The 13,882-nt window shown below is 37.6% G+C and overlaps 2 protein-coding genes across 2 annotated transcripts in view; one reads left to right on the top strand and one right to left on the bottom strand.

Annotated features, from left to right (window-relative positions):
- Positions 1 to 13,882, top strand: part of cenpp (centromere protein P) — a 73,473-nt gene that overhangs the window by 22,445 nt on the left and 37,146 nt on the right. The gene's annotated exons all lie outside the window — the stretch shown is intronic.
- On the bottom strand, positions 177 to 5,967 carry omd (osteomodulin). Its single transcript, XM_056447253.1, has 3 exons — positions 5,624 to 5,967; positions 2,344 to 3,314; positions 177 to 692 (listed from the first exon to the last, which is right to left on the bottom strand). The coding sequence occupies exons 2-3, from the start codon at positions 3,287 to 3,289 to the stop codon at positions 460 to 462; spliced, it is 1,179 nt and encodes a 392-aa protein (XP_056303228.1). The 5' UTR covers positions 3,290 to 3,314; positions 5,624 to 5,967; the 3' UTR covers positions 177 to 459.

Here is a 13,882-nt window from a genome sequence, read left to right on the forward strand (position 1 = left end):
TGCCGATGCATCATGGCGTACAGTGATGTTGATTTGAATCAAATCGATGACATGACAATCGCAATTAAACCGAACTGAACCGAACCAAACTGTTTACACACCTATTATTCACTTGTGCGAATACTTAATTCCACGTTTAGTGTGAACCCAGCATCTTCAATAACATTAAACAATAATTTCACCAGAAAACAAGTAGCTTTATTTATTTATCTGGCACAAATTTACATGCATTGAAGTGATTGATAAACTTTTTTTTACTGTATTCATGAAGAAAAAAGTAATAAAAAAGCAAATATTCTGTAAATGGCAACTCATTTTAAACACATTCATGCATAAAGTCAAATAGAATTTTAAACCAACAAGAATAGAAGATTCAAAGTTACCATTATATGTTTTTAATAATATTTCAATCATCTTGATTTACTTGAAGTGAATAATGAATAGGTTATTTTGTCAAACTTATTTTGGCTTTTTTGGTCGGTCAGGTTTTTCGTGTTTTTTGGGAGATTTCTCAGAGTCATCTTCATTGTCTTTCCTTTGGTGTCCGTAAAATATCATGATCAGCCTTGGGAAACATCTATAAGCGTAGTAGTCCAATGGTCCGCTCAGCTTATTGTTGTCGAGACGAATGTAGGTCAGCATGTTAGGGTGGCCAAGATCCAGTGATGGACACATTAGAGAGATATTCAGATCTGCAAAGAGATGAAAAGTCATGTCAACATGTGTTATTAAAATTATATTTGTCTGTGTATTACAGTGTTGGGTCAGTTTGTTATAATAGTATATAGTAGAATAGCGTTATTATTCATTCATTCATTCATTTTCCTTCGGCTTAGTCCCTTTATTCATCAGTAGTCACCACAGCGGAATGAACCGCCAACTTATCCAGCATATTACACAGCGGATGCCCTTCCAGCTTCAACCCAGTAACATCCATACACACTCATTCACACACACACACTGATACACTACAGCCAATTTAGCTTATTCAATTCACCTGTACCGCATGTCTTTGGACTGTAAGGGAAACCCACGCGAACACAGGGACTGTGTCGCCCAGCATTATTATTATTATACTAAAATTCAACTGATTCAAGAAAAAAACTGGTTAACAATACTGAAAGTTTTGTCATTATTTATGCACCCTTGACGTGTTGTAAACCTGTTTGACTTTCTTTCTTCTGTTGAACAGAAAACAAGAAATCTTAAAAAGAAAGCTGAAAACCTGGAACCATTGACTTTCATAGTATTTGTTTTTCCTATTATAGAAGTTAAAGGTTTTTCAGCTTTCTTTCAAAATATCTTCTGTTGTGTTTAACAGAAGAAAGTTTTAAAGGTTTGGAACTACTTGAGCGAGAGTAAATAGTGAGTAATTTTTTTAATTTTTGGTGTGCCACGTATTCCTTTTACAGTGGCTTTGAGCTAAATGTCACTAAAATTAATACCAGCCAACAAGATCTCTCAAATTTATCAATAATCTCATTTGTATGTTTTCACACAATCTGTTCACTGATGGTTAGGGTTGTGGCTTCTTTTGAAGACATTTATTGTATGAATGATGTTGTTTGATAACAAAATAGTTTCGCTTTCCCTTGAGATGCTCGAAATCAAGATCTTTTTTTAAATTACGCTTTTTCCCCCAAATCACAGCAATTTTTATACATTTTGTACAACAATTCAAGTTAATTTACATTTTAGGATATACCTTTTAGACTCAACATGTTGTGTTTTAGCTTATTTCACCAACTATAAGTACTTCCAAACAAATCAACAGTAGAGCTATTGGGAATTGTAGTAACACATGGTTTTGCTCTCAATTGCTCACTCGGTCACAAACAAATCTTCAAAACATTTGATTGAATAATTTAACCACTGATTTATGAGACATTCGATTTGCCATCTGCTTGTAATTTGGCCTTAAGGGATAGTTCAACCAAAATTGAAAAATCTGTCATCATTTAATCCCTCTTCACTTAAAACCTATTTGAGTTTCTTTCTTCTGTTCAACACAAAAATAAAATATTTTGAAGGTTGCTTGGACTTGTTGACTTCCATGGTATGTTTTTTTTCCTTCTATGGAAGTCCATTTGTCTTCGTTTGTGTTAAACAGAAGAAAGAAACTTGGGTTTAAATCTGCAGGAGAGAGAGTAAATGATGAGGTAATTTTCATTTTTGGGTGAACTTTTCCTTTTTTCATTACAGTTAAAGAGATGCATTTATAAATTGACTGTTAAGAGTGAAACATGAGATAAGGCTGTGAAATTAAACAGAAAATATGTAAGTACATGTCTCTATTTGTTTCTTTGAAACTGGCCTCCAAATTGCCTTGAGGTTTAAACCTACCTTTAAAGTCGTTGTGATTTAGATACAGATGTTCCAAGTTCCTGGGAACAAAAAACGGTTTGGAGAGCTGGTTATGGCCCAAATGGAGCTCCATTAGCTTGGACAGATTAAAGGCATTGTATGCAACAGACTTGAGTTTATTGTGCGGCATTCGTAGGGACACAACATTGGGAGTATTCTTGAAGTAGCCCTCGGGTATGGAGACTATTGAGTTGTTTTCCAGAGATATCTGCTGAATCGATTCTGGAAGGTCTGCTGGCATGGATTTCAGCTTATTGTTGCAGAGGATGATTTGCATGAGGCTCTTCATGCCAGATAGAATCTTGCCTTTAATACTTGCATCTGTTAGTCTGTTGCTGCCCAAGTCCAGCACTGTAAGTTTTGTAAGCTCTCGTGTAGCGTCAGCCGGTATCTTTGAAATTTTATTGAATCCCAGATGAAGCCTTTTAAGAGTTTTTGGCAAAGGAGAAGGGATGTCTTCCAGATTATTATGCTCAAGGTGTAACTGCGTGAGATCTTTGAGCTTTTTGAAGACATCTTTATCCACCTTAGATGACTGGAGCTTGTTGTAGCTGAGGTTGATTTCCCTCAGGGACGTGGCGTTGATGAAAGGCTTTAAGGTGATCTCTTCTATGTCATTATGCTGGATGTACAAGTGGCGGATGTGCCTTGGGATGTTGGGAACTGCCGTGAGTTTTTGGTGGTCGCAATACATGGCGAAGGGATAAGATGAGGGACAGAAACACTCTCTGGCACAGTCGTATGAATATACTAATTGGGAATCATAATCGGGTTGTTGAGTTACAGAAAGTGGTGGAGCTTCAGGCAGAGAGATGGCATCCGTGTCGTAGTTTGAATAGTTAGTTTCTTCGTAGTCTTGGGAAAGTACCAGAACTCCAGTGAGCAAAAGCAGACACAGTATTGTCAAGAGTTGTGCCGATGTCATGGTTTAGTTTGCTTTTCCCTTTTATCTGTTTGGAAAGAACACAAAAGACAGTTTATTTGGAAACTTGCTACATGGTTAATGGGTAATGCTAATTAGTTTTATAGAAAACAAAGAAACACTGAAGAAGCTTTAATATATTGTGTTTTATTAGACTGCGCAGATCATCATTATAACAGCTCTGCTTCTTCTCCATGTGATCAGGAGCAGAAGAACCGAAGCAGTGGACGGTGGCATAATAAAAGCTTCTCTGATTTCATGCCACATTGTACTCGTACCTCATCAGAAACTTCTTCAATGCTCTTGTTTTGGTTCAATTGCTTTCAGCCTTACTTTGCTTTATACTTCTAAGATAATTTTTTATTACTCTAGCTCATTAACATGATTTTTGCAGTCCCGTAGGTAATTAATATGACAACTCTTATGATTTCACATTCAGTCACTGCATCATCAAAATACACATTTGTTTGTTTCAAATACACACCCTCTAGTGGTGAAAGTTACATACTGTGCCTTAAGGTCCAGGACACGCCAAACTGATGCCAAACAACTAGTACAGACAAAACACAACTGTGTTGATGGCTCATGTCTGGTTCCGTCTGGAGCAAAAAGCACCAAACGGATGAACGACAACTAAAATAAAAGTACTCATTTTGCACCTGCATGGGAGGATGTGTCTTTCCACACAGCAGGAAGCGGTAGCCTTTTATAACTCCCAAATGATGTGACACTGATAAAACAATGATTGCTCCATATTCTACATTTCTGAGAGGTCTCGTTTTGATATTCTATAGGACTCACGCAATCATGTAATTTAAATATGCAGTTCGGACTTCACCAAACTTGAACTTTGCAATGCAGCAAATTGCGAAACATGTTGCACGAGCTTGCTTTTCCAATCTGGCACATTCCCATGAATTTGCTTAAATTTTCTCAATAAAACAAGTAGGTTTTACAGTACTCCGTTGGTTTGAGTTCTCCTCATTGATTGGGTTTTATTGTGCTCAAATTGCTTCATTTACTCAAATGAATTAAGTTCACAGTACTTATTAGGATTAGTTTTTGAACTTTAAATGGTTTGTTGCAATTGGTTTCCTCAAATGGTTTGAGTGACCTTAACTGTTTGGGTTTTACAGTGTAGTTACTATTTGCATAATTAATAATTAATATTATCCACCAGCGACTCATCTACAATTAATCAGAATACACATTTGGATTACCGTGGATTTAACTGCTTTTCTTGTCTTATTAAAGGATGTGCATTTATTTAGTCATTTAGTATTTTTATCCAAAGTGACTTATTAAATTTAAATGTAATAACAATAATCATCAATAATTGTTTACCATCATATTTAAGTGGGCTGGGTTCCACAAAAAGCAATGTTATTAAACGGCTAAAACAAACCACAACTAGGTTTTTGTTCTTAATTTGGTTACCTAAAGAGGTTTTGTGTTTTTACAGAAGACTAAAATAACATTTTTTTTTCTATAAATCTGGATACTATGTTAGTGTTTTCTTCTGTTGTAACATCTGGCATGAATTATCTCAGCAGGGTTTTTACTGTGCCTGATGAAGTCGAGGCTTTAGTGGTTGACTAACCTAGTATTAATAGGTATTTATGTTTACTTTTTTTTCACTTCTAAACACAAACATCCATTTTGTCGAGGCGAACACTCCCTTGTAATATGAAAGAAGCCTGTCTTCTTGGATTGTTGTTTATATTTGATGTAATATTCTCCTACACTTAAAAACAGCGTTTGGTCATAATGTGAGCTGGCAAAGCAGCTAGATCAAGGATCCAAAAAACACAGCAGGTTTAATTTTTGAAATATAATTTAACTACTGTAACTACTCAATACGACTCTGAAGTAATTTTCTTGTCTTCTGCAGAGCTTCGACAGGCTGGTATGTTGGCTATTATTTGAAAGCTTCTCAGTTAAATCATGACTTATTATAGAAATCTGAAGCTAATTTTTTCATTAATCAATCACAGTAATCGGTCTCATATTTGAAAGCCACATCTGGCTGAAGGTTTACATTTATTTTCCCCTTTGAATGCAAGAAATTAAGACTTGTTTTTTAAGTACATGATTTAAATTCTGAAAATATCAGTTTCTTTACAGCTGATGCTAATTTGTTGGCATTAAAGGGTATTGGTTGCATTGCCATTAAGTTTTGGGAATTGACTTCAAAATGCGCATTAGTAAAACTTAAGAGCAAAATCTTGTCTTGCCCTAAAGGTTTTTGCAGATGTAACATCAAAAATCTAACACCAAATCATAACAGAAGTGATTTAATAACTGATCAACATTAGCTTTAGAATGATCATATCATACCTGTGGGATTGTATATCTCTCTCCCGGAGGCCAAGTCGAAACCCCTTCAGCTTGAATGATGTTGCCTAAAGCGGGAAGTTGTTTTATCTCCTGGGACGAGCGTGAAAGATTGCCCTTGTGGTTTCCCCCACAGAAGCATTAGATGTTTCGGGAGAGATTAAGATCTGCCTCTTTGCCGTGGAAAGGATTCTGGAAGCGTTTTGGTCGCATGTGGTGTTCGGTGACCTCAGTGAATCCTCGTGGTCTCATCTGATTCTTCTTTTCCCCTTTTGTCGAGTTGAGGTGAGGCTGAAGTTTCCAGACATCGATCTGGAAGGAATGGCCTAGTATCCAGTCCACATCGTTGCATGTGGACAGTAAAAAGTTAACCCACAAAATTAAGGCCAGACTCGGAACAGGTGTTGCGCTACTGCAGCTAAGGCTTTGTGCATAGTTTGTGTTATTATATTCAAGTATATGTTCATGCTGTATGTGTAGTAAATTAAAATGGGAACTTCAGTCAATGTTCATGAAAAGTTTTAGATAAACAGAAGGTTGGACATTGACGAAACTGGCCTTAAAAATTCATCGGCGATACTTAAGTGGGTTCGATTTAATTGGTTTAGACATTTCTAGCACACTTTGTGGAGGCCTTCTGCAACATGATTGCTTTTTCCAGCGCTTGCACTGTATCAGAGTTAAACCACAGACGGTCTCTCATGACCCGTCTAGAGAGTGTCGTTTTTTTGTGTGTGTGTTTTTCATTTTTTTCTGAGTTGGCTAGACAGACCCCTCAGCACTCATTCTGTCAGCTGAAAGATTTGTTTTTGCTGCTGCCCACATGGCAGACGTTGAGAAGTCTGCAGCATGAGCGCTACTGCGGGCTGAGAAAAAACAAGAACCGCCAGGATTGCAATCCCGAGAGGTTCTTTTGGGGCATTTTTTTTGTCAGGAAGGGGGTGAAAACTGAGTGAAATAAAAGCTTTATTGTGTTGGCAGGCCATATATTATTTTTTTGGTCTTTGATAAACTTCAGTCTGACTTATTTGTGGTGGCTTTACAATAACATCTGGGCTTGGGAAAGAAGTGCAGTTGCGTGCAGTCTGCACAGGCATGAGCAATAAGAATATACAAATGCACATACAGCGGAGATCAACATTTTAGTTGTGAGTGAACTTGTACCTTAACAATAAATTTTCACATTTATTGTGTGGAAAAAGCAGCGATCAAAATTAGAAATCAACAGTGATTGTTGCATTTTATAAAGACTTCATATTTCTGGAAAACTTTGTGCAATGCTGAGTATACTTCATGCAGGTGAGTGGGCTTGACAAATCACCTGTAAAAGAGGCACTCTTTTCTTCTCCATATGCACCAATCACTTTCTTGTAAGCACTGCATATTTCTAGAAAACAGTGCAGTTCTGAGGTTTCTTCACAAAGGTGAGTGGGCTTGACAAACCACCTGTAGGAGAAACTCTTTTCCTCTCCATATGCACTAGAGAATTTTCACCAGACACTTTCTTGGAAAACTGCAATTCTGAGCAAACATGAAGGTGGGTGGGCTTTATAAACCTCTTGTAGGATACACACTCTTTTGCTCTTGCTCTCCATATGTACCAGACACCTTTTTGTAAACACTCCATATTTCTGGAATTCTGTATTTCTGTGGAATTTCACTCCATATTCTGCTATTCTGAGTGTGCATTATGAAGGTGAGTGTGCTTGAAAGATTACCTGTAATATACATACTCTTTTCCTCTCCATACACACCAGAGAATTTCTGGTAAACACTTTATATTTCTGGAAAACGTTGTGCAATTCTGTGTGTACTACACAAAGGTGAGTGGGCTTGACAAACCACCTGTAGGAGACCACTCTTTTCCTCTCCATATGAACTGGACACCTAAACATTCCGTATTCTGAGTGTACTTCATGAAGGTGAGTGTGCTTGACACATCACCTGTAGTATACACACTTTTCCTTTCCATATGTACTGGACACTTTCTTGTAAACATTCCATATTTCTGAAACATTTTGTGCAATTCTATGTGTACTTCATGATGGTGAGTGGGCTTTACAAACCACCTGTAGTATACACATTTTCCTCTCCATATGCACCAGACACTTTTTTGTAAACCCTCCATATTTCTGGAAAACTTTGTGCAATTCTTTGTCTACCTCACAAAGGCGAGTGGACTTGACAAACCACCTGTAGTATACACACTTCCTTTCCATATGCACCGGACACTTTCTTGTAAACACTCCATATTTCTGGAAAACGTGCAATTTTGAGTGTACTTCAAAGGTGAGAGGCTTGAGAAAACCACCTGTAGTATACACACTCTTGCTCTCTATATGCACCGGACACTTTCTGGTAAACACTCCATATTTCTGGAAAACAGTGTGCAATTCTATGTGCACTTCACAAAGGGGAATGGGCTTGACAAACCACCTGTAGGAGACACACTTATTTTCTCTCCATATGTTGTAAGAGAGTTTTGGTCAATTTAAAATGGCTATCTATGAAGTCTGTGATGTTCACCTGCCAGTTAAACAGATTTGTCTGACAATGAAGGCAATTACCGCCAGTTGCATATTCACACCAATAACCAGGAGCATCTGAAAGTGTTCTATAATTTTGACCAGTGCCCTCATTTTCAAGTATTACGTTTTTCCACTTTTTTGAAAATTTATCTCCCCTAGTGGTAAACAGTTGTGTTTTTCTTTTTCTTTTTTAACAACTAAGCTGATCTCCAGATCTGGGGCCTCATGTATCAACGCTCATCCTCAAGATTTCACGCTCACGTTTGGATTTACTAACGATGAAATGAACGCGAGAATGTGCGTGCCAACTTCATGTCTGGCCTACGTGCATTTCTTGTGTGTGTTTGTTTTATTTCCATTGGCGACTCCTAGAGGCAATTGTGTTAAATTGTACACTACAAAGTATCTTTGAGCCGTGCAATGGCAGCTGTATGGGACGGGATCATCCACATGTCTAGCAGGTATATAAGATTTCCATACCATACAGTTGACCAGCCAAACATTAAAGCGAAATTTGCAGTGATCGCCGGTTTTCCCAATGTAATCGGAGCGATCGACTGAATGCACATTGCTATAAAGGTGCCATCTAAAGATTTCCATTCAATAAATTTCTATTCAATAAATGTGAAAATAATATGTGATGCTTAAATGCGCTTAACACAATACACACTTATTAATGTTTCCTACTTGACTTCCTCATGATGAAGAGTAGGCAAAATCTGAATTGTAATGGGGAAAAAAGAAGATTGAGTTTATCAGGCGCTAGATTCGAACCGAGTTCATGATTGATAGTGTCAAAACATGGTACCATGCGTTTTACGAGCTATGCCACCCACCACCGAAAGGAGCACCTCCAATTCACATTCTGTTCAAAGTTTCTCTTTTTGCTTGCTTTTGCCATTGTTTTTAATTTGGTTTTGCCAAAGTAGAGTCATTACCATATTTATTAGGGGGAGGAGGCAGGGAGGGGTTTTGCGCTCGTGCACGTGCGCTCAGTTTCACGTTAATTCGGATGTACAAAGAGGATATGCGTGGGATTCAGCATACACACTGTTTCATACATCTGAATTTTTTACTGCATATGCACATTTACAGCTTTGTCCGTACGCAATGTTTTAGTATGAATTCAACACAAGTTTCATACATGAGGCCCCTGCTGAGGAAACTTTTATCTTAGCTTAGCATAAATAATTGGATTAGATCTTTACCCAGCAAGCATTTTTTGTTTTTAAAAGATGTCTAATAGACGTCTAAACATAGTTGTCTTGGCTAAAACAAGGATAAATTTGGGCTGTCAGTGACAATCTAATAAATGAATTGGCCAAAACTACTAATCATCAAATAAACAAAAATGAATGACTACACATATAAAGTCTGTCTAATCTGTCTATTTGACTAGTCTTAGATGTCTTAGTCTTAGATGTCTATTAGATTTTCACTGACAGCCCAAGTTTAGCCTTGTTTTAGCCGTCTACGTTTAGATGTCTATTAGACGTCTATTAAACACAAAATTGTTTGCTGATTTTGATAATTTTTCTATTTAAGGCTTGACTCTTCTGTAGTTAAATCATATACTAAGACTGGCAAAAAATTAAGTTCTGGGCCAATATGGCTAGGAGCTATACTTATAATCTGGAGTACTAATCAAGCAGAAGGTCGTAATTCACATTATTGAATTACTACTTTATATAGCTTTATTTTACATTCTTAGGAGATACAAAACACAGACGTTTAGGCACAATGCCTTCTTCAGTGTGACACAATCAATCACACAGTTAATCACATTACATCATTAGTTAGATGACTACTTAATAGTTAAAAACAATCTCATTTTTGTTCCAATATAGCTAACAATACAAGAGTACTAATCAAAAAAACATTGCTGCTGTACCATGGCTGCAGCAGGTGCAATGTTATTACACAGCACTGTTACCTAGTCACCTAGCTGGTTACCTAGCGTAATATAATTTCTAAGCTGAATGGATTCAAAAATGGTAAAACTCAGCTGTTTAACTCTAGGTGACTGGTAAAACAAGCTTTCTTTTTTTCCAAAAAAGTGAAACCAATTTGTTGAATTCAAAATTAGCTTATAGAGTTAAAGCATGCAGTGAAGAAAGTCTTCATGCAAATACCACATGTTGTATTTAATAGATTATCTGAATCATTAAAAACCTCTAATTAATCCACAAATGTGCGTCTGAACAAGACTGTGTTTTAGAGACTTTGCGGAAAATGTTCCAGAGGTGGGAAGTGTTCTGGTGGCCCTCTTGAAAAGAGCTGATAAAAACAAGCTGGGTGGTTGTTTTGTGTCTCGGTTCAAAGGTATTTACTCTGCAGGGTAATTGGATTGGAGGAAACATAAGGTGATCTCATAAGGTGATCTAAACTAGACCTTAAAACATCTCTTCACTGTTATGCTGTCAAATTTTGGGCTTATAAAATGAACTTTATTTAATAGCCCAAAAATACTATAAGTTTAATAATTTCAGATAAAACAGATCTATTATTATCACACACAAGTGGAAAAGTTAAAGTTCAGGATTGTTGACATTGAAACATTTACAGTAATTGTGAGGAGGAAACGTATTGTAGCCTTTAAACCATTTCAAGTCCATGTGTCCGAATCCCTCAGGTGTTTTCTGGGGCTCAGGGATCCTAAATGATCCAAACCTGTTGTGAGCTTTTTTGGAGCCGCCGGTATGCAAGACGTGGCAGCAGTAGATCAGGCCAACCTGAAGATTTGTTCCATATGTTTCCTGAGCAGAACCTCTCTCTCTCTCTCTCCCTCTAGCCTCCACCCCTCTGTGTTGTTTTTTCCCCCATATCTTAACCTATTCAGACCCAAATTATATTACAGCAACAAAATTTGTGTTATCCAAATCACATCAGTTTTGCTGCAGTCTATTACATAGTGTTCGAAATAAGGCATGCTATTCACCATTTTTTACAATACATTAAATAATTTATTTAAATAATATAAATGTTATGAAATGGTTTTACCACAAATGCATAATGTAATGCCTGTAGGTGGGAGCAATATGAGACCTAATAATGATAATACATGTACGGTTAGTGATGATCTACAGTACAGCAGGCCTGAATCTCACAGTGCTTAATAGAGTAACTGATAGGTAGTAATAGGATACATACATTTTGTATGAAACTTGGAGATATTTGGTTAAATTGCTACTTTTAAAAGTCTACTAAATGGATAAAATGGTCTAAACAATGCCTGAACCATTACTTTCAAAAGAGTCACAAAATGATGATGGATGTTGGACTTTTTAAATACAAAAAAATTCTTTAAATTGAACAATATGTTAAAAGTATACATTAATGACCTGTTTCCACTGAGTGATACGGTTTCCCCTGAGTGATACGGTATGGTACGGTCGGTACACTTTTATGCTTGTTTCCACTGTCAAAAGGTACCAAAAAGTGAACCGTATCGTACCACTTTTTGGGTACCCTTTCCAAAGGGTACCAAAAGGCGGAGCAAAATGCAGGTAAATGCTATTGGTTTACAGAGAAATGTCACTTGTGCATCCACAAGCGAGGAGAATGAAAACAAAGGAAGCTCCATTTTTAAATACACAGCCGAGACATTACACTGTTATAATATATACATATAATAACAAGCCGTGGTCGACCCAAGCTCAAACAAACCTTGTTGCCGTAATGATGAACAGCCACAAAGCCAAGAAGAAGAGCAGAATCTCCGTGTCCTGTTTTTGTTTACGAGACCATAACTTCAAGCAAGAATGACGTTGACTGCAACTTTCTGTCGAACACCATGCCCACCAAAAGGGTACCATTGGTACCCTTTGGCAGTGGAGACACAAACCTGATAAAGGAACCCCGTACTGAGCCATACCATACCACTCAGTGGAAATAAGGCGAAATATAAAAATATAAGGGTGTACTCGCACTAGGCTATCCAAACCATGTCCGGCTGCAGTTGACTCCCATTTCCCCGTTCATGCTCTGTATCATGCTCAAGTGTGGTTCAGTTTGTCAGCCTTGGCCTGGTTGGAAGAGGTGTGCCAGAGCGGGTTTGGTTCTGCTTTGGTACAGTATGCTTGTAGTGTGAGTGAAAAGTGTGCCCGAGCATGAAACGAGACAGCAGTGAGGTAAAAACTTCACCAATTGGCGAAAGTGAAGAATTAAAAAACCTCGAGAGAAACCAGGCTCAGTTGGGCATGAGCATTTCTCCACTCTCCAAACGTCTTGTGCAGAGCTGCAGTCTAGGCGACGGAGCTGGAAGCTGGACCTTAGCGAAGACTCGTCTGTCCCTGGAGCATCACAGGAATCAGTCTCATGCTCTCCACTCCTTCATGACCACCACTGCAGCTGCTCAGGATGCGGCCTGGTCCAGAATATGGAAACCTTGGGATCATCTCGTCGCTTGTCTTGGATCGAATCAGCGGCGCTGCATAGTCTGAGGGCCTCGGGATAAGTATACCAAGGTGGAAATAGAGAATAAAGAGAATAATAAGCGTAGCTGCTGTTATAGTGTATATAAATAAGATGCTGAAACCTGTGTGGAGCACATTCATGTATTATACCGCTAAGTGATGCACTGAGTGTATGCTTTACTAAACAGATAGGTCTTTAATCTAGTTTTGAATTGGAGGAGTGTGTCTGAGCCTTGGACATTATCAGCAAGGCTATTCCAGAGTTTAGGAGCCATAAATGAGAAGGCTCGACCTCCTTTATTCGACTTTGCTATTCTAGGTACTACTGGAAGCCCTGAGTTTTAAGATCTTAAAGAGCGGGTTGAATTGTAGCGAGACAGAAGGTTGGTTAGATAAACAGGAGCTAGATTATTTAAAGCTTAAATAATAAAATAATAACATAAAATAAAATAAAATAATAAAAAACAATATAGCTAAAGCCTTCTCCATTGTACTGAGTGAAAGCACTTCTCTTCCTAACTGAACAGTCGCATCCTTGATGAGGTACGCATGCTCGGGCTCAGCAAGTAAAAATACAATGTGAGTGCAGGCCAAGGGGGAGAAGGGAGGGGGCTCAATTGCACCCGGACTTGGTTCAAGGCAACCGTGCCTAGTGTGAGTACACTCTTAAGGTCCTGTGAAGTACTTTGAAATATGCATTTCTTATTCGAACTTTGACATAATCTCAACTGAAACATGACAGGGCGAGACATATAGTAGCCCCTCCCCTTTATTAAAAAAAACAGCCAATAGCATTTCGTTTTTTTCACAGCTCTGCCAGTAAGAGTGGTTCAGCTCAAGTGCATCAAAAAAAAAAAATGCAAATGAGAAATGTCTTGAAGGGGACAGGGCATGTAGAGAGCATTAGATTGGTCAGAAGATTCAATGAGAAACTGAAGTATAAGGTGATGTAAAAAAAAAAAAAAGAAATTGTTAATCCATATAAGTGGAAGTGACAAACTGCAAGCTTTAAATGTTTATATTGTCAAAATGTAAATTTTGTCACTGTATTGGAGCACACTAGATTAAAGATAAACTTAAAACTATAATACTGATAGTAACATCTAAAAAATTTATTTTAATTTCAGAGCCTTTAAATATTTGGTCATGACAGAATAGTTGTAAGCCTAACATCACAGCATAACTTCTAAGTCACAGTCTATCATGCAACAAGTTGCTCGGTTATAAAATTTTGATATACTCATTCAAAGTACAGTAGCTGATATCCATTATTTCATTCACATGTGCATTTTTCTGCTTCAAAGCACGGTTATTGCTGT

Source organism: Danio aesculapii, chromosome 22, assembly GCF_903798145.1.
Source record: "Danio aesculapii chromosome 22, fDanAes4.1, whole genome shotgun sequence".
NCBI lineage: Eukaryota > Metazoa > Chordata > Actinopteri > Cypriniformes > Danionidae > Danio > Danio aesculapii.